Genomic DNA, 25226 nt, shown 5'->3' with positions numbered 1-25226 from the left:
CTTTCCCCTGTAAAAGGCATTTTCCTTATGGAAATCTTCTAACTGAGCAAAGTTTAGAGCAGTTTTGGGATTGTTTCCCATCTCTGTAAATCTGACCATAGGGGTCTCTTGAAAGAGAATTGCTAAGAATTTCCAACTGGACTATGTAATCACAGCGCCTGGTATCAAGAGGAGGGGGAGTGACATGAAATCACTGACTTGTGACATACATTCCTCAGCAACAGCAGCTGCTGCCTAATGACAGCTAATAAAGGGAATCTTCCCTTGACAGAGCTGCATGCCTGCAGTGGGACTGGAATGTGCCCAAGATAAACCCACTGATAACCTAGGAAGCAGGGATCACCCAAAGAGTATAAAAGACAAGCTTCAGAAGAGACACAACACGACAAGGAAGAAAGAGACTTGAAGGGACATCTCAGAAGAAACAGCTTGAACTTCCCTGCTCCCAACGAAGTCAGCGCCATGGACACTAAAGGCTCATTTTTCTATGGCTTCCTTTTGCTGCTGCTCATCCAGCTCCAGCCCAGCAGAGCCAACCCTATCTACAGCCTCAGCCCTGCCAAAGAACTGGCCAGCATGGAGGTGAGGACTCTCATTTTGCAAGGTTAAACTTTTGGGGTGCTTAGCAGAGTGTGAGGTGGTGCTTTGCCTTCCTTTTGCATGGCTGGATTGCAATAACCATATCAGCCATCACATGCTGGGGGACAAAGCCTCAGCTTTTCACAGGGGTTCAGAGAAGCTCTGCAGGGCAAAATCCTCCTGTGTTGGGTTCACCCGAGCTCCTAGGCAGTAGTGGGAACCAAAATTGTGATGTTGTAGGATATCTGCTTTGGTGTTTCGGTTCTTTTTCTTTTAAAGATACATCTTGCTGGGAACAAAGTTCCAGGGAAGGAAAAGAATCATCAGAGTAGCTCTGTAAGAATAAACAGAAAACTCTGAGCTGGGGTCCTGCCTGTGTGCTTACCCCTGCTCCACAGGGCAGCTGTATGGCTCTAGCTTTGTGAATTTGAGAGATCTGGTTGGGTAGGGATGAGAGATGAGGAGGTAAAGTGGAGCACCCAAAGACAAACTTTTAGAAATATTACTAGAGGAATTAACACAATCATTTAGTGTGGCTCATCCAGAAAAGCTTCCAGAGTTATAAAATTACCGCTAAGCATTTTAACAAATAATAGAGAGAATCCATTGTCACAGCACAGTGACAGTGCAAGCTTGGGACTCTGATGGGATCTGAAAGCTCAAACATTTCCTTGGGCTGGTTGGTACCAGTAACCAACTTCTCAAAGCTGCTCTCAGGCCCTAAGAACAAACTCCCTGAGCTGATAAGGAAATTGAAGCTAAATCTGCTTCTGGGGTGTTTCCAGCAGCAGGAAGAGTGGCTTCCAAATGCACTCACTGTCAAGCAAGCCATAAGGCTCATTCCTCTATGTTCATATTCTAGAGTTGGGCAATTAGATTCCTCTAATTGGTTGAGCTGCCCTTGAGGAGGTTATCTGACCCCAGTTACACAAAGCTTTACAGATCACAAAGAATGGTACCCAGGAAGCAATCATGCAGCAGGCGTCAATTTACCATACAGGTAGTTTCAGTTACTTTCAGGAGTAGCAATCCTGTAATCCCTGGGGCAGAGATTAGTGAAAACACCTAGAGCTTCTCCAAGTGATGTCAATTGAAATAGACAGGGGTGACAAAGCAGCAATGTGAGAATGTGGGAGTGGGCTATGTGGCTACAGGTTCTCTCAGACTGTGTACCACTGGTGGGCTGAGTAGACCCTGTGCAACCCACATCTTGCACTTTCTTCTCTGCCAACATGTGTTCTAAACGTGCCAGTAAGATACACACGATGGCAAGCAGCTTCATTCAGTTCACAAGGTGAAGCTATGTCTTCCCATAGATGGAATTAGAGATATAATGCAGAGGACAGAACCCAATGAGCACCAGTAAGGCTGGGATCCAACCTGCCAGTCTCGCTAGGGTGGGCTATGGGACCATCGATGAATACAGAACAGAATGACTGGAAGAGTTAGCAAATGACCACAAAAGAAGGAACTTAATTCATTTAATCCTTCCTTTATAGGCTCTGCTGGAAAGACTGGAGGATAAGTTTGCAATGATGGAAGCCCTGGAGTCCAATCCCGACCTGCAAGAACCCAAACCCCAGGATGAGATCCTGTCGGAACTCGGCGATGACGGTGACAACCAGAAGGCTGAACCCAGGCTTGCAGCCAACACCCCCCTGTCCTACAGGGACCCCTTCCTCAAGAGACTGAGGGGGCTGCAGATGCCCAGGATGATGAGGGATTCTGGCTGTTTTGGGAGGAGGATCGATCGGATCGGCTCCCTCAGTGGGATGGGCTGCAATGGTGAGTCCTGGCTAAGCCATTTCACTGAACGGCACAGACCCCGTCCGTGCCATGGCACAGGGGAGGAGCAGCCTCTCATTTAAGACAGAGTTTCAGAATGGAATTAATTTGAGCCTAGAATTTAAGCTAGGATTGGTTTTTCAAAAGCATTGCTGACAATGGTGACACGTACCAAGACAAAACCAGATTGTAGTAACATTTATTTCATGTTTGGTTTGCAGGTTCCCGGAGAAATTAGGATCAACCTCCCTAGAACCTGCTCTGAAGAATGCTTTACAGTACCCCTTCCTCCCAAGATGAAAGCCAGATGCTTTCCAAGCTCCTCAACAGAAAGTTATTCCTATTTTTATTTATTTATTTATTTATTTATTTGATGTTTTTTAAAGAACATTTCTTACGTTAGCACTGACAGACCATCTTTAAATAAAACTAACACATTAGACATCTGTGCTGGACCTCTCTCCTGTCTGTTGCATTAAATTTTCTTGTATTTGCCTAAAGTCAAAATCTTAAGTTTTATTGATATTCTGGTACTCACAAACCTGGATCTTACTTACATGAGACAGAGAAAATTTTGTAAAAATGAAAATGAGTTTTTGACTAGAGGCTTTTCCTCTGCAGTAAGAAATGCTAATGCAGGTTAGCAGGAAAAAAAAAACTTGCTTAACATTGAAAGATCATCATGAGTCCTCCTATAGACAGGGTTTCAGTGATAAGAGAGTCCTTTTGCTGGTTTAAATTATTCAATCATGGGAACTGCCACAAATGCCTCAAGTAAGCAAAAGTTACATGAAAAGAAATAAATAAAATCATAACACTTCACAGGTTTCAAGATAAACCAGAGGGAGGAAAGGGAATTCATTGTATATGCTTTCTAGCAGTGACCCAATAAAGGTTACAAGCATCAACAGAAAGATACATCATTAACTGTGTCTTGTCTCACTCTGCACCTGGCTGAGATGCTGATGCCCAGAATTTCTTGAAGGATCCTCAAAGTTTTGAATATTATCATGATATTCCTCATGAGAGGGTAGGAGGGATCACTGACCTACACAGCAGCTTGGATGGAGCATTTACCACTTTCTGGGAGTGGCCCCTTGCAAAGTTGTTCTAACATGGCTAATGGGAACACTGGAAGTCTGGTTAAGGTTTATTTAACCTTGCTAGATTTCACACCTAGGAGCTGAATTTGACCCAAAACATATTCTAGCACCGCACCAAAGAAGGAAATATTGCCAAAACCACATTCAGTCAGCATCCCAAGGAACAAAGAGCTGGGATCCCCATGTGAGCCCCAGCAATGGCATCAAGCCCAGCTCAACACAACTGTCCTGTGGTTGAGTGCATGTACTGCTAGGAACTGTGTTATTTTGAGCACCTCATGAGTCTCATTCCCAGAATCTCAGTGCATTCCCACGGACCTGAGTACCCTGAGAAGCTTGTTCAGGGCTTAAGAAGGCAGCACCAGGACAGACTCAGCTGAACAGTCAAATTCTGATTTTGCTTATGCAAATGCACATGGTGACAGAAACTGCACCTGGTGAGGATAAGGAACTGGAAGGCAGGTGTTCCAGAGCTGCTGACAACAGCTCTCAGGAGCCACAGCTCCAGGGAAAGGGTAAATTCAAGCACACACCCCTCCTTGCACAAGGCCAGTCACAGCTAAGGGTGCTGCAACACTTTGATAGGGCTCATGTCACACATCACATTTGTGACAAGCCACCCTCCAGTCACTCCCTGCAGTGCTGACACGGCCTCCAAGAGGGATCTGTGTGCTCCTCTCCACACTGGGCCTTGTGATTCTTTCCTAGGGAAGAAGGGCAGAAGTCCAATCTGAGGGACTAATTTAGGTACACTCCAACAGGAAACCACAGTGTGATACAAATCCTCTCCTTCCAGCAGCACCAGCTGCAGATAAAATATTTTGTGGAATAGTGTCCACACAGGTTTCCCAGAGAGAAGAATAAATTCTCAGGCTAAGATTCCCAGCACCATCTGCAGTGAAAGATACAATGAGTTTGCATTTACTCAATTTCACAGATCATGGGGGTGTGAAGTCACCCTTTGGGAAGCCCTTGAGGGGACAATGGGGCTTTGTCTCTTTAGAGGCTTTCCAAACACACCCACTGCAGCACGATGGGAACATGCAGCTGGATCCCTCCACACCAGCAATGGCCAACAGCCTGACTTCCCCTGTGCTGCTGAAAGAAACAACAATTCACCTACTCTAACAATAGCTCTTGCTGGGGCTGAATTTTACCCACTCAAGCACAACTTGCACAGACACTGTTAATTGTCCCTCCCTGTCAGTCCCTCAAGGCACAAACCACTGATTAGTTCAGTGGAATGTGCTAAAAATGGCAAGAAGAGGCAATGCTTCCTGACCTAAAGCCAGGTGGGTCCAGTATTAGCAGCAAGCCAGTTCCTGGTGGAACAAGTCTGTATTAGCTTGCAGACAGTGAGTTAATAGACCCTGCAGTCTGGGAGAACCTAATTGAGGGTAAGCAATCGAGGAAAAAAGCATCTCTGACTGGATTTTTACTGCTACTCCCATACACACACTGAGCTGTAAAGCACCCTCAGGGAAATCTTGCAGCCAGGTCAGAATAGTGCTGCAGTCAGGAGTAAGCACTGGGAAAAGCTGAATGGGAGAAACTCGACATTGATCAGCTTGACAGGCAGAGAACATCACCCCCAAGGATGGAAAAAAAGCTGCCACTGTTGCTGTGAGTGCTGGATCAGAGAGAGCAGGGAACAATCTTGTGAACAGCCATCATGTAAATGAAGAAATATCCCAGTGGGACCAGGGAAGGACCAGGCTAACACCCCACACACAGCTATAATGACAATTGCCACCTCCTGCCCTGCCAGACTTCATTCTAACTTCTGGACAGTGTTTGGCAGTACCCATTATTGGCCATGCATCATTCAGCAGCTTGCCTTCCCTTGGACTCTGAAACCCAGGAATTCCATCACCATGCTCCATGCATTCTGTAAGGCAAGAGCCTTGGTTGGAATAGGGCTCTGCTTAGCACAGCAAGCATATTTGCAAATTAGATTTGATGATTTCTCTGCCCCTCAGACACTGCACTATGCACATCCAGTTTCCCACTAAACAAAATGCTTCCACTGAAATCCAAGGTGGCAGGCAAGAATGCCAAGAGGAGCTGTCAGCACTGCTCGGCTTCTCTAAGAAATCACAAGTGAAGTACAGGGCACACACCCTCCACTGCTGCAGGGAGACTGGAGCTGTGCCAGGTCACATCCCAATCTGGCCACAACCAGCTTGCTTGATTTACTTCTCCTGAATCTTGGCCCCCAAAGGCCTTTGCTGATTAACATCTGCTTGATAAGTGTGCGCCACACTTCTGTGTGGGAAGGAAGGAAGATCTGTAAGACTTTCCCCCTCTATTACCATCTCCTGATTGCTCTCTCAGAAAACCAGCACAATCCCTCTGGGGAGGAGGTAAAGTTTATGACAACAGAAGGTGGTGGAGAGGCAACTAGAGTCAGGCCTGCTATGCTGGGAATTGGAAGACAAGAAAAGAAGAATAAAACTGGTGTGTTAATTCAGCCATCCCAGAGAGATATTCTCTAGTATAGGCATCAAGGAGCTGCTGGGGGAGTCAACAAAGGTCTCAAGGTTGTAATGTCTTAGTTGTTAGTCATGAGTTTTCAACAGAGTATTGTTTTCTACTGGTATATATGGGTTCCAGTCTGCTTTAAAATATTTAAAGTATCAGTAAGATGTGTGTTAAACCATACATAGCCCATACAGCAATTGAAACAGCCTGGAGAAAGGGAATCCTACTCACTTTTAAACTGTTATCTTGTTGAATTTGTGAGGGTTTCCAGAACAAGGTGAGAAATGAAAATCTGACTTTATGTTCTCAGAAGGCTGATTTATTTTATGATATTATATTATGTTAAAAGAATACTATACTAAAACTGTACTAAAGAAAGAGAAGGATACAGACAGAAGGTTTAACAAGAATGATGATGAAAAACTCATGACTGACTCTTCAGAGTCCAACACAGCTGATGGTGATTGGTCATTAAACAAAACCAATTCACATGAAACTAATCAAACATTTGATCAGTTGGTAGACCATATCTAGACAATATCTAGACCACATTCCAAAGCAGCAAAATGGAGAAGCAATCAGATAATTACTGCTTTCATTCTTTTCTGAGGCTTCTCAGCTTCCCAGAAGAAATCCTGGCCAAGGGATTTTTCAGAAAATATGACAGTGACATTATCTCAACATCCAGACCTCACTGACTGACTCCCCTCCCTTCCCAGACAGCAGGGGAGCTCACTGATGTCTCATCCCAGCTCCCAGTAAGCCTTTGCAGACACTGCATGTGAACAGTGGATGCAGAGGAGACTGAGTGTATCCCACTGCTGCTGACAAGCCCTTCAGCACCCTGGACAACAAGAGCAGCTTCACTCTCTCCCCACAGCCCTGCAACAGCCAAGGCTCCAGGCAGCCATCCTCTGTTCCTCCCAGTGCCTGCTGCATGATTCACAGCTGGGAATGCACACACACTGAACAGGCAGCTTGTATCCTGCCAGCAAAGCAAAAATTAAGAAAATAATAATCTCACTGAACACCACTGATTTTTTTTCTGCTAGTGCCCCAGTGTGTCATTACAGGCACAAAATGATGCATGACTGGATTCAAGAGTCTCTAAACCTCTCTCATTCCCTCCTGTGTTGCTGCATTTACAATCAGAGGCAGCACAGAGCTGAAGCAGAGTTCCCCCAGTCCTTTTCTCTTGATGACTCCTTCCCACCCCTGCTAGGGTATCCTTCCTATTCCTTGCTTAGTTAAGACCTCTGTGGCACTTCTTTAGCTCCTCAAATCAGATTTTCTGCCATTCCCCCCCAGGAGATGGTTTTACCCATCTCAGGCTTTCCCTGACATTACACAGCCACCAAGGGAGAGCCAGAGGGGAGCAGCCAGACAAGCTGTGTCAGAGTGCCTCAGAGAGCTACCATGTGAATCCTGTACAACATCTGTACATGCTGTACAGCATCTGTACTGCATGAATCATATACAACATCTGTATATCCTGCACAGCATCTGTACTGCATGAATCATATACAACATCTGTATAACCTGCACAGCATCTGCACTGCATGAATCCTGTACAACATCTGTATATCCTGCACAGCATCTGCACTGCATGAATCCTGTACAACATCTGTATGTCCTGCAAAGCATCTGCACTGCATGAATCCTGTACAACACAGCCCCCAGAGCACAGAAACAGGGAAAGGCAGTGAGCTTTTGGGTCAGATATTTCTACAGTGCTCAAAGACTGTCCTTACATTTTTGGCTTGTAAGCCAAAATGAGATGAAAGGTCAAAAATTGTCACTAATTCTTTTCTGTAAGGCAGAGAGCAGGACAAAGCAGGAAAGATAGCCACAAACTAAATGAACATTCAAGATGAAATTAAGATCCTTCATACCCTGGAGAAGCCAGCTGTAAAAGAAGAGGTGACACACTGTAGTTTGAACCTCTTTCATTAACTTACTGGGAGGAAGGTGAGTTCTCAGGTAAGAAAAGCAGCACAATGGGCACAATTTAGCTCCTTATCAAACATGGCAATTCCCTCTTTTGAAACAGCTGTTGTGACAATGTGGAACAACAGTGGTCAGCCATTCCTCTCTGCCTAGTCTAAGAGCACCTTCTGTACAAACTCTTAGATCCAGACAGCTCATAAATAGCAAAGATTCAACTACCTCAAACCATGCTCTTGGATGTTGCCATGTTCTACTAGTTTTATTATCATAAAGGGCAAAAATAAAACAATACTAGAAACATCAAAAGGCCTTGAAAGTGCTGAAGGAGACACACAAACATTTTACTCTCAGACATGTTACAGCTACATGAATACTTCCCAAGTGCCATAGTTCAAATAAAAATATATTCATACAAATTATAAAAAAAATACAATTTATATACACACACCATGGAATTAACTTACATCATTTCATAACAAAAAACAGTGCAAAAAAAAAAAAACAAATGGAAGGGTAAATTGATACCATTGGAATGGTTCACAGTAATTAATAATTCAAAACTGCATAATTAACACTGCACAGGAAGCCACAAGGCAAGGAGGAGGGCCCCAGACTAACCCCCTAACCTTGCCATCAAAACTAACCCAGTTCTGGGTTATTTTTCCCTTAGTGTTGCTTTGTTAAAATGTTCCTGGCACCTATGTTAGAAGAAGTTTCTTAGTAAATCACTTAGCAACTAGAGCCACGGTAGAAGCAGTAAGTGTTTTGTAAGAAAGGAATTCAATCACTGAAGTGTGAGTAGACTGATTCAACACAAACCCCTTGGCATCAGCCCTCATCAGAAGGGAAATACTGCATCTCCAAATGCCAGGTGAACTTGTAATTCCTTTTCTGCAGGCTACAGAACAGTAATTGCACACTGAGATTTCCCTTTAAAGCAGCTGACAGGGTCACCCATCATCCTCAATGAAAATGTCATTACTGAAAGAATCAAAGAGTGCTTTTCTGAAACATTTGAATAAGATGCCCAGGCAGAGCAGACAGTGCTGCCAACAGGTTGAAGGTAAAGTGCCTTCTCTTGGGGAAGCACCTGGTGCCCAGAAAAACCTTGATAAGATTCTCCAGCCTGATTTGTCTGGATTGCCCAACTCTAGTCTCAGCTGCAATGACCAAGACATCCTGCAGCAGAACAGCCTGCCATTCGGGTACAGAAATAAAACAGGACCAGCTCAAGGCAAACAACCTAAGGAGCCTCATTCATGTGCAGGAAGAGCTCCTTCCCTTCCACACACGCTCCCTCAACATGAGCAAGAGGAGAAACATTTGTCATGGGGGCACACAGAACATTCCTGACAGGTGTTCTAACAGAACATGACTGCCAATTCCACCTAAGTGATGTGAAATCCCACAAAACCAGGATTCCTGTGATTCCTAATCACCCAGGAGCACAAATCCTTTGAATGAAAGGTAGCCTAGCATAAGCATATTTCAAACCTACAGCCCAGCTTCAGGGAGTGCAGATGGGTGCTGGAATTTTGCTGGGACAGCTCAGTGTAAGACCAGAGCTCAGGCATTTCAGACAACACCTGCAGAGACTATCCAGACAGAACAAACATCCTTACTCTACTCACAGGGAAAGAACTTGCAAATCAAGTGTAGTAGCTGATGCCAATTCCTATGCTCTAAGGAAATATGGAAAATCAACAAAGTCTGCCTTCTGTCCCAGCTCCTTATGGCAGACAACAGGTTAACTGGAGAGCTCAGAGGCTGTGTAGGAGCTTTTCTGGAATCCATTCCCCATGCAGCTTGTCCCAGTATGTTGGCTGAGAGAATGCTCTGTGCTTTATCAAGCCAATCAGCTCTGCAGTCCCTGAGGCACAGCACTGGCTTCCCACTGAGGGTTATCTGCACAGAGAGCTCAGGAGGGCAGGTGCCTGCTGGAACAATACAGGTGCTGGCCAGGATGGTACCTGCTAAAGCACTGAACTGGCTGCAACTGGCTCCTGAGTGGTTTTACCCTTACAGATTGTTGCAGTTGCAAACATAATCCCATTTTTAGAGCACAGACAGCCCCACTTATGACCTGAAGGAGATCCTGCCTTAGTCACCAGCACCAAGCATCCCTCCTTATGGCAGCCTAAAACTACAGCAACTCCTCTCATGACACAGAGGTAATTCAAGCAAGCCCAGAGACCATCAGTTCTATTTGCTTCTACAAAGCAACACTTCTCCATGCCCTCAGGTTGTGGAGTTCCCTGGTCTCTGACTCCAGCTGGAAAACTGCCCCAGGCTCTCACTGTTTGAGCAGTGCAGGGACAAAGTGCCTACAAATGCCAAGAAATGCAGGAATGTCAAAGGGGAGTGCCACCAAGCATCTTAGAAGAGTCTCTTACAGGGAGATAATAGCAACAGCTAACAGGGAAGAGATCTCCTTTCTCTGAGATGTTCACAAATGTATTAAATATTTATAAACCCAAACAGTAACTGAAATGTAACCATTTTGAACTCAGAATCTGCTGAGCTGCTCTCAAAAGTTATCTGCTGTCAAAAACATCACAGCAGAAACATTTCCCCATGAAAGGAGGAGAGAAATTAAGAACAAATGAAGCCAGAGTGAAAAAATATGGGCAAAGGGGAACACTTGCAAAGACAGGTATATTTCCAAAACGCTGGATTTTTTAATACTGTTTTTGCAAGAAACCATCCTGAGAGCAGCCACCTGATATCTGCAAACTTCAGTATCTCCTCTCAGTGGTGACAGTAACTCCCTTCTCACACAAATAAGGCAACAGTTGCAGGAACAAGGGAGGAAGAAGGAAAAGGAGTCACACAGGAGGAAGGGAAAGACACTGCAGTTCTTTGCCCAGGACACAGTGGAGGGAAATGGTTCTTTTTTCCAACTCTTCAGAAAACCCCAAAATAAAGTGGCAGAACACACAGTGTCAGGACAACATCTGGCAGAAGGAGACAACTGGGGGACAGGGGAAGAAAACACCTGGATCAAGAGTTGTCAAACCAAATGCCTGAGGCCAATCAACAGCTCTGGGCTCAGGCAGCTCCTCTAATTCTCTGGCTAGCAAAATGTTTTCCAGTTCCCCAGGCTTGATATGCACGTGAGAAGCCAAACGGGAGGTCTTGGGCCTTGTGTGGTCCAAGCAGAATGCAAGCATGTGTGCCAGCTTGGAGGAGGGAGGAAGCCACACTGAGAGAGGGGCAGGGGCATCAAATGGTCTGATAGTGCTGTCTCAATCTTGCCTGCAGGAATTCGTGGGTCAGGTTGTGCCGAGTGATTATCCCAACAACCTTGAAGAGGAAGAAAAGAAGAAGAAAAGATACAAGTCTGTATCAGAGATGTGCCACTGAAAGATATCCATAATAAAGTGGTCATTCTTTTCAACACCCCAAAAAGAGGAAACCTGAGAGCAGTTCCTGACCAATGCTGAGTTAGAGCGGATTCAAGTTGAAATTCACAGAAACAAAGCTCCTCCCTCTACCAACACTTACTCTTCAGGCAAGAATGCTGATTTAACTGCACCCAAACAAACAACTTGCAACCAAACAACAGCACTCAAACAAACAGCTTCACCACTGCTGTGGTGTCTGGCACCAGTAGGACCCTCTGCCTAAGAAGGGAAATCCTTTCCATGTCAGACAGCATAAGGATGTAAAATCCTACAGGAAGCAAAAACTGCAATTGGAAATAACAAAGCTGTCTTTTAGCTTTCATTCAAGACATTTCTGGTATTCTACATGGCATGACTTAGATAGCTCCTGTCAGATATATTCAAGACCAAAACAGAGAAATGGTCAAGACTAGCTAAGGCACACTGGCAGGTGACAAGAGGGACCCTCTCCCAGCCTGCTGTGGATAAAGTCAAACCACACATTTCAGCTGGTGAAACACCTCTCAGATTTTACACATGGAAAGAGTTTAGAACTAGGCTGTTCTCTAAATGGAATAAGCTAACACCTCACTTGCAACTCACAGGCCCTGCAGAGTAACTATGGGGAACCTTGAGGCAGAAAAAGCAGTGCTGCCTCACACAGACAGGTCAGGCTTAGGGGAAACAGTTTCTCATAGTGGTTATAGGAGGTTGCTGACATCTACTGACTGTTTCTGAGCATTGTAGATGGAAAAGGGACAATGAGTCAAGCACAGACCATTTAAGCACTCCTTTACTTTGCTGCTCCTGTGAGTAGAAATAGAATACAACTCCCTTCCTACAGAAAAACCTCTTGCCCCAACATATAGGAAATTTTGCTCTTGGCCTTGAATAAAGCTGGGAAAGGAAAGGCAAATTAGTGACCTCTGATGAGCTCAGGGCCTCTCAACAGATAGAAAAATGGGACAGCTTCTACAGGCTGCACACCTGAGATAGGAGAGATGCAAGTCCTGCTCTCTCTGCAGGTAAAGGGGAAAAAAAAAGATGCCAACAAAGTCACAGTAATCAAGCCTTCAGGGCTCTAAAAAATCCTATTCTGATCTCTTTAAAGCATTTCTGTTTGATGTTAAAAGAGATCTTAATTATCTCAAGTATGGAGAATGTTGCACAAACACCTTGGCTTCCCTGCTCAGCTAAGCCAAGACAAGGACTCACCTCTCCAACTGCATTCACAACTGGTAAATGCCTGAGCCCCATTGTCCTGAACAGGTTGAAGACTTGTGACACATGAGTATTTGGAGAGACAGTAAAGGGTGATGGGTTCATGTATGGGGTGACATCCTAAGAAAGAAAAACAATGATGTTATTTACAAGAGGCATTTTCAATGTCTCTAGGAATCACTAACATGCAACTCCTACAAGTCCTCCATGGCACTGATGACTGGACAGAGTGTTTGACTGGAATCATCTTCTATTTCTGCACAAATATGACATTATTTTGGTTTGGTTTGTTGAGAAGTTAAACTGGACAGGCAACACCTTATCCTAGCAGTAAAGCACCAATGGACACCTCATAGCAGGGGATTTCCACATGCAGAGAAAGCTGAGTGCTTGAGGAGCACAGGATGTTGGTCACTGCACCAAAGAGTGTATTAAAACATGCCCTCCATGTGTTTTAAAGGCTTTGGACAGTTGTGAATAAATCTGAGGAGGGACTGTCCTACTGCAGTGCATATCTTACCACTATCATACGAGGGTTCAGCAATGTGAGGTCCAGATCATGAATATCTGGGTAGCGGGGATAATCCTCCAACATCTCTGCGTGGGACAGACGAGGCTGGCTTGCACTCTGCAATCAAAAGAAACCCCACTGAACCCATGTGTCACCATCCAGAAAACACAGGGGCTGCAAGCAGCACAGCAAACCATGCCTCCTAATCGCTCCCCCAGATCCCCTTCTCCTCCCACACCCACCTTCTGCAGAGGTGCTGCTATCCAGACCTATGCAGGCCTTTAGCTGAGAGAGTCTCTGACAAAGCTATACCTGACACTGGAGGGGAGCAGGAAACCAGCCTTGTGGGAGCTGGGCCTCAGATACTCTCACTGATCTCAGTGACACAGCAGACATTTTGCTGCTAGGACCTCAACACACAGCAGTAAAACACAAAGTATATACTGCTGGATGCTCTATTTGCATTTAACATCTGCCCTCTGTTCTCCAGTTCTGCATATCTTTATGTCATATACTCATATAATATATTCTCCAGTTTTATTCAACAAACAGGTCTGTTGGATTACTTTTCTAACAGTGGCTATCCTTTTCCTGGGGATATTTTCAACTTCCTTTACTCTAAGAGCTGCAAGGGAGAATTCACATTACCCCTCTGCAACTTTAAAAACACACATGCATTCCTTAAAGTGTAAAAATAGATATATTCTTTTTGGCAGCCCATCAATATTGTTCCCAACCTCCTGAGAAGGCAGGGATGTCTCTGCTGCAATTTCTGAACAGGAAGACTCACCGACTGGCTCTCAGAGTAGCAAACCCCCCGGTCAAGGAGGGTGACCAGCTGTGAGCGCAAGATCAAGCCATGGAAGGTCAAGGGTCTGAAGCGTTCCTCCATGGTCCACTCCTCACTGGGAGACTGGTCAGGGTACAGATTGGGGTAAGGAGTGTATCTGTGATGGATTTAACATCATGTGTTACAAGGTTCACATACCCCAAGTCCCAAAAGAGCAGCTATTTCAGCTCTTTGCAATCTTCCCCTGAATATTTCAGGGAACTCTTGCTAGGGACAAGAAAGACTTCACAAAGAAAAAAAAAATAGGGGAGAGAGGTCAAGAGCCCTTATGTGGTCAGAGCAGCAGAATGGGACAGTCTCCTAACTCAATTTCAAATCACTTGCTATTAAAGCAGTTTTCAGTGCCAAATTACTCAGATTCTAATAAAAGCTGAAGCATCTGGCAAAATATTAGGGTGGGGATGCCATTCATGAAAGTCACAATCACTGATGTACAAAATTATTCACTAGACTGGACTTCTACTTGGAAGTAACAGCAACACAAGCCTGGTGACTCAGCCCAGTTACCAGAAAGGTGGGATCAGTATCATGGCACCAGGTCCCTAGCTGGGATAAGTGAGCTTTCCAGAGCTCTCACATTTTTGCAGACAAGAGGACATTGATTTCTACAAAATCTTCCCAGGTACTTCATCCTCTCAAGGAAATATGCCTGTATAAGTGTTTGAAGTAAATGTAAGAAGCTGGACATAACCTACTTGCTTGGGATTTGGTCACAGGTGTGAGACACAGCACTGGCTCCTCAGACCTGACATATCACTTCTAAAACACGGATATCAGCACCGTTCCCACTGACATATGGAATGACAGAGACTGCATGAAACATTCTTCACAACACATCTCAACATATGGAAAAACCCTGCTTCTGTACATTTGTGCCTACCAGGACCTCACCTTCTCTCCAGCATCTGTTGCAGCAGATCCTCTTTTTCAGGAGGCTCCTCTGTTGCTATGTGCTCGTCACACATGTTACGCAGCTCACTCGAAGGGTAGGATTTCATGGACTGGCTACGCTTGCGCTGCTCTCCAGCTCGGGTCAGGATGCTGGATTTCTGGATACAACAAACAATTTTCAGATACTAAGTAAGTCAACAGTTATCCAAGAGTGACTATGAACCACTATTCATAGCTTTGTGCCACCACATAACATGTTTGTTAGCCACTGCTGCTGCAGGACTTGCAAGAATAGCCAATAGGACTGTGCAATTCAGTAACAAATCCAAATGTTTCCATGTCTATGCTGAACAGATTACTTTTTCCTCCTAACTTTTGCCTCTAGGAGTGCAGCCCACTCTTTCAACTCTACCATCACCCAGACAATGGAACAAAAGGGAGTTCTTAAAAATTTTTTATTGCAGTAGGTGCTTATCTTTGACCCCAATTCTGCCCAAATGCTTAAATAACTAAAGCAAGGCCGTTCTGAATGCAAAACAAAGCTCTTTACACTTCAACCTATCAAACAAGCAACCCTTTACCTTGAATTTGATGTTGTTACTTATCAGTTGATTTCCCTTCATGAACTCTCTCTCATTGCCCCGATTTTCTGTCACCACAGGGAAGGCGTGGTGGACAGTTGTGCGCAGGATGCTGACGAGGGACTGGATCCGGGTGTGTGGGTACACGTACGTCAGGTTGGGCTCCATGATGTCACTGGCTTGTAGTCTGAAGAAACAGAAATCCAAGATTGCTGCATGCATCACATTAGTGACAGAAGGCTGGTGATGAACAGACATGGAAACAAACCAGTCCCTAAACAAGATCCTGAAGGAGTCTGCTGCAGTTAAATTCTGCTAGCTCCTTCTACCTGTGTGCTCACCTTCACTGTGTTATCAGCAGTGATGGTACAGCGATTTTTTAATATTTTTTTTTTGGTAACATAACATTGTATCAATGATGCACTAGAGGAAGGGTAGAATGTTGCAAATTACAATAAAAAGTTTCTAAACACTACTGGCAAGAGACAACAGGTGGGAAGATGACATTCCGCAAGAAGCAAAGTCCAATGGAATGTTTTCACAAAGCTCTTGCTGAACTTCCAAAACCCACCCCGCAGATTTCCATCCATCCACCCCCTCAGAAAGGGCTTCAGCATCTCTTTCCTGCTGCAGGCCTGATGCACAACTCCCTTCACAGCAGCCCTCACAGTTGCTCCTCGGAGCAACCGGGTTTGTTGAAGATGAAGCATCATCCCCCTGCATTAACGCATTTCTGAGCAAGAATCCCCACCACAAACTCTAACCCACAGCCTGGCCAAGAGGAGCAGCCTTACTTATCCATTTCCATCCCGGTTTCCCACTCCAAAAGAGGCACTCCTCGCAAGTTCACATGGATGTCATAGATGCCTTTGTTGAAGAAGTCTCCTGTCCACTTGGCTACCTGCATAGCAAACACGAGGTCTACTGAGTTGCTGTTCCAAGGAAAAGACCCCTTGGCTTATGACAGCCCTGAAAGTAAAGATTCATGGCCAGCACATGTTCAAGCAGTCTGCAGAAAGCCAGAGCTAGGTTCCTGCACTCACCATGAGGGTGATCATTATGGGGAGCCCGTAGGTGATCTCATTGGTGGACTCAATGAGGATGACAGTCAGGCTGATGGTCATGCGAACCACTCCTCCCAAGAACGCTGCTGCCCCAATCAGTGCAAAGGTTCCTGAGTAGATGTGATCCAGACCAATGTAACTAGAGCAAAGCACAGAGCCCTCAGATTAGAAAAACCTGCCTGAGAGCTCATGGTGCACCTGCAGCATGTCCCTCACACGCACACTTGATGCACCTTTTGAGGAGGTTGGCGACCAGGCGTCCGAAGGCAGCCCCACAAAGCAGTGATGGTACAAACAGACCACTGGGCACAGAGATCCCATATGTCCAGCAGGAGAGTAAGAAATAGAGAAGGAAGAACAGGGATAGGGTGACTGGGCTGAAAGTACCTGCAACACAAGAAGAATCATGACTAGAGGGGCACATGTCTGTCCAAGATAGAGTCTTGCACCATCCACCCCTCAGCTCACAGCAGGCTCATCTCACAACAGCTACTGAGTCTCCCAGTCCAAACACACATGCAGACAATGAGTAAGTGAAAAGAGAGGAAAAACAGGTTTTTCTTCCCATCAAAGAGACTTTCACCAGTTTTACTAGCAGTCCTCCAGAGTCATGAAGGCCTGAAGATGCTGCTAGCCTTGTGGTGCTGTTCCAACTAAGATGAAGCTCTGAAGCTTAAGCATGGGATGAGGCAGTCTCCTAACTACTTACCATCCTGGTGGAAGAGCTGCAGGATAGCTGACTCCTGAGGGTTGAAGAAGAGCGTGGCCATGTCATTGTACGTTTCATTTGGGCAAAAAAAAGTTTTGATGCTTGAATTTACATCCTCTGATATATCCTAATGCAGAACACAAAAGACACAAAGGGTTAAAATTCACTGTTTCCTACATTAGCCTTTGGGGAGAATGGAAATAACACCTGTTACTGTTAGGCCAGCCATGCTTTGGGAAATTCAGACCAACCATCAGTAGCAGAGATGGAGCCTACAGCATCAATGGGCTCCTTGATTCAGAGCCTGAGTTGCTTTCTACAAAAGCACAATGTAGGTTTCATTATTACCCTAAGCTCCTGCAACCCTCCATGCACTCTCACTGCAGTTCTGTCATGTACTGCACGCTGTCAAAAGCTCACTGCATGCCTGTGCTTCTCTGCAGGGTGAACAATATGACAGGGAATATAATGTTCACATAAGAATCCCTCACCTGCAGGCTCAGGGTGTCGTTGCCACCGTGCCTGCTGGAAGGTATCTGCCGGCATTCCCCCAGAACCATGGAGGCCACGAAGACCATGACAGTGGTGGTCAATGACACAAGCAAGCTCTCCAAGACTCTGAAAGACACAATAGAAACCATACACTGAAGCCACACTCAGCACTGTAACCTAGTCCCAGCTCTGCAGATGACTTTGATAAGGCTGCAAGAAGCAGCAGTCACCATAGCTTAGCATCAGAACAAGGGACACTAGAAATCAAGTTGAATTTTGACTTGGTTCCCAGGGATTGTCTTAGCTCCCCTTTTTAACTGGTTGCCCCAAAAAGAAGATATTTCTGCCCAGAGAACACACAGCAGTCACACATGAAAAGCACCAGGATTCAGTAATGAGGCTGTTCATATGGAAACAATGTTCTGTACATCCTTGCAGGGTAAAAGGGTAGATAGGACTGAGCAGGGTGATGCACAGTCTCTCAATCTCTTTTCTAATGGCTGAAATACACTCATGTTTCTCTTCAAACCAGGGCTTTGTGTTTAGGAGCTGCCTAGAGCAAACAAACAGCTGCACAGACATTGTGGATTTAATTAACCAACAAGATTTTTAAAAGTGAGATCAGCTATTCCATCCACAGAAGTTTGGACAAGGAGACAAAAAAATCCTGCATGGAAACAAAGCTCTGGTTTGTTCAGCCTTTATGATAAAGACCTCCTTTCACTGCCCCCATAAGAAGGATTGCAATTCTCTCTGTACCACCAAAGTTATCAAAAAAATACAGGGACTGTAACATTTGGCTTCTGGTGTTGACTTTTAAGTTCTATGGAGGGTTAATTTAGTGATTTTTAAAACAACCAGTCTGAGATTTCCTCCAATCCTACTCAAAGGGTCTTCTAGCCTGATGCTATTGCTTTGGGAGCAGAGATCCCTGTGCAAACTCGAGAGAGCACACATACCTGACCAGCTTTGGCTTGGGATGCACATTGCGCATGCGGTACTTGGCAAGCCTCTTGTTCAGGCAGTTAAAGGTGGCTCCAAGAAGGCCTCCAACAATCCCCATCAGAATGAAGAAGCCCAGGTCCACAGCTGTCCAGAGGTGGCATTTCTTATCAGACTCAGAGCACTGTGCAGAAAATTGTACAAAAAAGCATTACAGTAGTTGCTGCAATTTCCTACCAACACTTCTGTCTCCACACCTAGAGATTCTGAGGAGCTAAGATCAAAGAGTGACAATTCTGTCTGAGGGCATCAATGTATTGCAGCTAAGTATAAAGCGCCTTGAAATACAAGCATGCATCAAAAGAAACCTTCAAACTAACAGACAGAAGCACAGGACTAACAAGAGACTGGAAAGTGGGGAAATAACAATAAATCTTACCTTAAACTCCCCGAAGTTCAGCAGCCCAGGGAGCTGGAATGACCCCCAGCTTCCAAACTGAATCCCAGAGCGGAAAAAATTCAAGGTGAAAGTGGCAGCCATGGAACAGAAAAGCTGTGGAACAAAAGAAAAAAAAAAAAAAAAGGGGGCAGGGGGAGCAAAGGTTCCCAAAATTAAGATTGGCACAGTCAGCTCTTCCTTGAGACCTATGCCTGGGCAAAGGAACTGGTTGTGGAAGGGATCAGACTGCAGAGAGCCCAGGCACAAAAGCCCACTCCCCCACGTACACTAAATCTGCCATCTAGAGCTGTCCCACAGTTCCAAATAATACCAGGCTCATCTCTGCCCTTGATCTGTAGTAGTTCTGGAACACTGATAGAACAGGCAACCTCCCTCCTGCCAAGACAGCTCAGGAAAAGGCAGGATATTTGGAATGCCCTCGTGGACAAGCCCTACCAAGGGGAGCCTTCTTCTCAAGGAAGAGACACACAAAATCAGAATCACCACTCACCACTTTCCATGTAAGTCCCTGGTTCCAGAAGGAGGAACCTTCTTCCAAACTAAAAAGAGTGCCTCCAATTGGGGCTCCAAAGGCAGCTGCAACCCCTGCAGCTGCTCCAGCAGATACAAAATCCCTTTTATCCCTGAAATTAAGAGAAAAACAACCTCAGTTTAGCAAATTAGAGCTCTGGAGATGCTTAGGTTCTGCAAATAAAGAGATCATCCCCATTTATGGAATATCTCAGGGATTTAAGAATGAGAATTGGGAGCAAAGCTGGCCATGGCAGATACCACCATTGGTTCATTAAGCTGCAGCATTGTGCTCTTTCTGTAGAACACAAACATAGAGCAGAATTCCGGTATTACACAACTGCCCAGTATATGAGGAACCATCCCAAACCATGGATTCCAGCATCACTTGAAAGTATTACAGAAATGAAAGGGAAGAATTTGTTCAAGTTCAGGAGAATTAGCCTTCTCTGTAGCATATCCTAATCATAAGGGGTGAGCTTTCAACCACCCACATCAAAGGTTTGAAATGGGTAGAGATCTGCTGAGCAGCACAAGAGAACATCTATGAACAGGAAGACCAGAGCAGCTTGGAAGAGTTGCACCCTGGTGTTGTCTTGCTGCAGAATGAAACTGCAGGACTCTAGAAAGAAACTGATAAAACAACTGACTGGTTCACCCCAGCCCACCACCCTTCTCCCAGGGAAGTCAGCTGACTCATCCTCCTCTCCCCTCCTCCACATCCTGGGTACAGTACCTGTCACTGCAGAAATAGGGAAAGTTAAATTGGATCTTCCTCAAAGAGATGCTCTGGAACTACAAACAAAGTAAAGATTTAGAAACACAGGAGATGGAAACTTACTTTTACAAAACAGTGGCGTGACCAGGACCGTGGCTAAGGCCAGCACTAACCTGTGGCAAGCCTGCACCCACAACAGCACCACTGTGAATCATGGGACCCTCCTTCCCGACAAAAAGACCTGGAAAAACAGAGCTTATTGAGGGAATGCACTTTCCCCACTGCCACCCTCCCTTGCTGACAAAGCCAGAAGAGATCAGCTCAGCACTCTCATGCCATGGCACATCTCTCTGTGCCAAGCCTGCAGCTCCTCACAGGGAGGTGCTGACCTCCTGCTCACTCAACAACCCCAAATGTTTGCAAAGACTTGCACAGATTCTGCACTCCAAGTGGGTGAAATAACTGAAAAACAACTGTTACAAGGACTCTGAACTCTCCAGGTTATTCTGCCCTTCTGCCCACAGGCTGCTCTTGGAACATTCTCAGGTCTCTCTCTTGGATTCTGCCCCAAAGAGTCACATGTGACTAGCCCACTCAGAAATCACCTATTTCCCTGATATTCCTGATCCTTCTGTTTATTCTCTACTCTATAAATGCACTCAGGCCTCATGACTCTGCTCCAAATCACCAAAATGATTTTACTGGAAAGGCAGGGCCTTCTGTGCCTTACATAAGCAGAGAAAACACCTTTCCCCCTTCAGTGACTCCTTCACCCAACAAGATCAACACAGCAGAGCCCTCCTTACCTCCTGCCACACTGAAGAGCACTCCCGTAGCTTTGCACACCACTGTCCGCAGACGCACAACCCCTGGAACCTTCACTCCATTGAGGTAGCACTTAATTTCAGGAATTCCTGACCCAGCTGCTACAGGCTGCAGAAAAGAAACACTGGTACTATGGTGCACTGATTTCACACCTGACCAACAACTTCTCATCAGAGAGCAAGGGACCAAGAGACCCTGCCTAGCTAAATCAAATAGAACTGTGAAGCTAGTTTGATGCTTTGGGGCAGAAAGTGTTTCTAGCAAGGATATTTCACATCAAGGACATGTGTGAGAGGAAAGGAAGGTTGTGTAAGGAGCAGCAAATGGACCAAAGGCTTACTTGGATCAGGACCAGAAGACTGGCAAGAAAAACAAAGGTCAGGTTGAACCCCAGCAGCTCCAACAAGGACAGTGCAAGGCAGCCTTTCTCAGTGCACTCCTCCACCGCTGCAGGGATGGTTAAGGACAACAACATTCCCCACACCAACAATTACTTGGTAATACCTGAGCCTCCCACAGACCTCAAGAGCCAAGCCCATGCTTCCTTAGCCAGCCAGAGCAGCTAACACAACCTGTCAGGAAGCCAGGCTTCCTTTTCAAAGCTCAACACTGAATTAGGAGGAAGGGAAACCACTCATTCTTTCAATCTCTGCTTATATACCCGACACTGGAAACATTTCTTGGTTTCAAGGGCTGAATTACATAAGCAAGTTGAAAACTTGCTTAATTATGAACAACATGCCCAATGGCAAAATTGTGAAAGTCAGCTGTTCTGAGCAAAAGATGGGAACAGAAAAGGTCACTTGAGTCTAGCAAGGCCCAAGGTAAAAGATACAGCTTTGTACCACCTGAAACTTGAGCTGGGTAAAGAGCCTCACGAAGAAATCCACAAAGAGGCCCACCTGGGAAAAAGAAGACAAAATTACCAACAGCAATTTCTACATACAAATAATGAAGACCACCCTCTTGTTAGTCCTACCAGAAATATGTACACAGGGGAGAACAGAAAATGAAGAAGACAAAAGCATCATTAGGAGTAAAGCAGCTTTGAAAACTCAGATTTCTTCCCTCTCTCACTGGGACAGATGCATTATTCCTGAAAAGATGCACTTCTGCATCTGATTAGTACCCATTAAAGTACTAACCTGGCAGCACTTTTAACACCCTCAACATACTTAAGGGTACAGAAGAAAACTGGTATTTCATTGAAGTACACAGTCAGCTAAGCTGATTTTCACAGTTCAGCCATAAACTGTCATCCTGTTTTACTAAGTTACTTGCTTTGGACAAGTTTTCCTGTGTGCAAAATTAAAGGATTTGCCAGACTACTTTACAAAGAAAACCCAGCAAGTTCTGAAAGAAGAAAAATGCTTCCTGAAAAATAGTCTGTAACAACATGCTATCATTCCCAAAAGACAACTCCATCTACTTAGCTCTCATCACCATGAAAGCGAATGCTTCCTCTTAACTTTACTCCTTAGTCATTGGCTTCTGAATTATTCCTGCTTAGTCTCCTGAATTTTCCTCATTCCCCAAACAGCATTATCCTTACCAGTCCTGTACAAACTCCAATAGCAAAAACCAGCACCCACTTCACCGCTTCGTATCTCTGGGCTTTCTGTTTGGAAAGAGGATGAAAAATAAGAAAAAGTAAAATAAAAGCAACACAGAAACAGATTTTCTGGAAGGTGGGTTTAGGCTCCACAGCTCAACAGCCAGAAGTATAAATCAACAGAAGATTGTGTTGTGACAACAGCAAATTGAAAATAGGAAACTGAAAGACTCGACACCTTGCTCACTTTAAACCTGAGAATCACAAGAGATGCTGGGGGCTATAATCTCCACTAATTTTCTTTTTTTTAATAGAATTTCAGTAGAATTTCAGTCATTAATAAGAAAAAAAACCCATAAAATTTCCTGCAGTGCATATTTAGAATCACAGAATGATCTGGGTTGGAAGGGACCGTAAAGCTCATCTCATTCCATCCCCCTGCCTTGGACAGGCACACCTTCTCCTTCCAGGCTGCTCAAAGCCACATACAAAAAGGTTTTGAACACTTCCAATTCACAGTTCCTCTGGACAATTTCCACGGTTTTAGCTTATGAAAGAACAAGGTCATACCTTATTGTCCATGCTTTCCAAGATTTCCAAGTATGGGTCATTGATACAGCGATCATAATCCAAGCTCTGAAATGCAAAAACGTCAATTGAGGGGAATCAGCTACAACAGGTTGTGAAAAAAATTATCTAGAAGACCTCATTAAAGACTGCAGAAGTCATTGCTACCCCCACAGTAGAGTCTTCAAACAACAGTAGGAGAAAATACTCCTGGAAACAACTTAATTTAAATATTTCAATCAGTCAGACCCTGAAAATCACAAAGGGAAAGAATAGAACAATTTCACTGCTCAAGCTGAGCGAGACAGTGCCCAACTGATTTATACATATTTATATTAGAGAAGTCACACTGTATAGTTTTAGACTTCTTTATGTGTCTCCACTTTGACAGGACAGGGGATAACACTGGATCTTTATATTCACCTCTCCCTGCAACAGGAACACTAGCTAGGATCTCCTGTGCACATGAACCATATCAATTCTTCAGTTCATCACAGCAAGGAGTTAACAGCAATAGTTTCCCACTCACACTCACAAAACTCCACTAGCTCTATCCACATCTTCACCTCTTCAAGCCAAGCTGTAACAGGCTGGGCTGGTGACACCCATACTGACAGCAACTGTTCTAAATACTTCAGGCCCACCAGACAGTGATGCAAAAAGCAAAAACCTCCTGTAAGCAGCAGAATCTGATATATGGGAAGATCTGCTGTGAGCCAGCATGACAACACAAACAGCAGAAAGGCAACTGTGACCACATATCTACAGATACTTTCTACAGTCATCAGAAAACAAGGCCACAGAGCCTACACGTATCACACTGAAGAAGTGGGAAAATGCACCAGGTTCTGAAAATGAACTTTCCCATCAAGAGTCTGACTTGAGAGCAAACATTCAACCTGCTACAGAGCTTTATCCCAGAAACATACAAAGATGAGGAATAGTTCTTTGCAAGCACAGCAACTCTTGGTATTTCTGCTGATGCCAATGCAACCTGATGATCCATATTGAGTAACTGCCCCGTTACAAACTCAAACAGATCAAAACCTGTCTGCAGTTCTTATCACATTAATATCAGATTAGTTAATTCCCCACCTCATAGTCTTTGCGTGGAAGGATCTCATCCTCCTCTTCATGAGTTTCTCCTAGGATCGTCTGCAAAACAAATGCAGGAAAGGAAAACCATGAAGGGAACAAATGCATTTACAGCTGTTCATGAACACTGCTACCAAAGCCAAAATTGCAGAAGTCCTATACCATTGCTGCTTATAAATTGAGAGTGTGGATTACCAGACTACCACTTACTTTGTGATAACGCTGAAGGGTCTTACCTTACAGCTTGTCCCTCAGCCAGAACACACATCACTTCTGCATGGGAGCTCCCGAGAGCAAACTCCTAAACCCACATCCCGCTCCCTTCACAGCAACAACGGGTTACAGGGGAGCACAGGACGACAATTTTGCAGAGAGCACTCTGCAGTGCTAGAGTCAGAGAGAGCTCCTGCCAGGACCGCTCCCCTTTACAGCTGCGAGGGGCAGCGGCTTCAGGCGCTGGGATGCGAGACCCAGACAAAGAATGCGGGCCGGGGTAGGGGCAGCGCGGGGCTCCGACACTGGCGGTGAAGCACCAGGCCCGGCAGCAGAATGGGCGGGAAGGGGCTGTGGCGCCGGGACGAGCATCGGCTCAGAGACTGGGCCAGGAGCAGCACCCTAAGGTGGCCTTGAGGCGCGGGGCCCAACACTCCAGCACCGCGCCCCGCCCGCCCTCAGGCGCTGCCCACAGCCGGGTGGGGTGGAGCCGGGCCGAGACCGGGGGTGAAGGGGCTCAGCCCGCACGCACGAGTCCGGTGAGGGTGAGGGGGCGGCTGGGGGAGGGCAGGGCCGGGCGGGGCGGGATGGCGGCCGTACCAGCTCCTCGGGGGTGCGGCTCTCCCGCTCGCCGCAGCAGCAGCAGCACAGCCCGGCCCCGCACCCGCACCGCGCCATCTTCCGCCGCCGACCGCGCCCCGCCCCGCCCCGCGCGCGTCACTGCGCGCGCCGGCCCCGCCCCGCCCG

General features: G+C 45.6%; 2 protein-coding genes across 3 annotated transcripts; one reads left to right on the top strand and one right to left on the bottom strand.

Moving 5' to 3' along the window:
* The first annotated feature begins 370 nt into the window (after positions 1-370).
* Positions 371-3282, top strand: LOC311162069 (natriuretic peptides A). Its single transcript, XM_084220201.1, has 3 exons — positions 371-582; positions 2079-2364; positions 2586-3282. The coding sequence occupies exons 1-3, from the start codon at positions 463-465 to the stop codon at positions 2600-2602; spliced, it is 423 nt and encodes a 140-aa protein (XP_084076327.1). The 5' UTR covers positions 371-462; the 3' UTR covers positions 2603-3282.
* A 4457-nt stretch (positions 3283-7739) lies between these two features.
* On the bottom strand, positions 7740-25161 carry CLCN6 (chloride voltage-gated channel 6). Of its 2 annotated transcripts, XM_084220008.1 has the most exons (23): positions 25080-25161; positions 24267-24326; positions 23175-23240; positions 22605-22670; positions 21888-21954; positions 21393-21499; positions 21034-21160; positions 20401-20468; positions 20246-20304; positions 19490-19622; positions 18979-19092; positions 18557-18723; positions 17597-17723; positions 17106-17232; positions 16630-16783; positions 16376-16535; positions 16127-16233; positions 15333-15519; positions 14752-14909; positions 13801-13957; positions 13020-13127; positions 12494-12619; positions 7740-11198 (listed from the first exon to the last, which is right to left on the bottom strand). In XM_084220008.1, exons 1-23 carry the CDS (start codon positions 25155-25157, stop codon positions 11118-11120), a joined length of 2604 nt encoding a protein of 867 aa, XP_084076134.1. In that variant the 5' UTR covers positions 25158-25161; the 3' UTR covers positions 7740-11117. The 2 variants fall into 2 exon arrangements, 1 of the variants encoding a protein (XP_084076134.1); XR_014616678.1 differs by lacking the exons at positions 7740-11198; positions 12494-12619 and having other exon boundaries at positions 13030-13127; positions 13801-13923.
* Between the last annotated feature and the right edge of the window lie 65 nt (positions 25162-25226).

The sequence above is a fragment of the Fringilla coelebs genome (genome assembly GCF_963513975.1).
Source record: "Fringilla coelebs genome assembly, chromosome: 22".
Taxonomy (NCBI): Eukaryota; Metazoa; Chordata; class Aves; order Passeriformes; family Fringillidae; genus Fringilla; species Fringilla coelebs.
Note: the sequence above shows the minus strand (reverse complement) of the source record. Positions and strands in the feature narration are given on the sequence as shown.

What these genes read in the sequence shown, in the direction of transcription:
- LOC311162069 (XM_084220201.1), top strand. Translation starts at nt 463, where the DNA reads ATGGACACTAAAGGCTCATTTTTCTATGGCTTCCTTTTGCTGCTGCTC. An exon ending in AAGAACTGGCCAGCATGGAG is followed by an intron (nt 583 to 2,078) that starts GTGAGGACTCTC and finishes CTTCCTTTATAG; the next exon opens with GCTCTGCTGGAAAGACTGGA.
- CLCN6 (XM_084220008.1), bottom strand. Translation starts at nt 25,157, where the DNA reads ATGGCGCGGTGCGGGTGCGGGGCCGGGCTGTGCTGCTGCTGCTGCGGC. An exon ending in GCCGCACCCCCGAGGAGCTG is followed by an intron (nt 24,327 to 25,079) that starts GTACGGCCGCCA and finishes TTTGTTTTGCAG; the next exon opens with ACGATCCTAGGAGAAACTCA. An exon ending in CCATAATGATCACCCTCATG is followed by an intron (nt 16,234 to 16,375) that starts GTGAGTGCAGGA and finishes TTTGCTATGCAG; the next exon opens with GTAGCCAAGTGGACAGGAGA.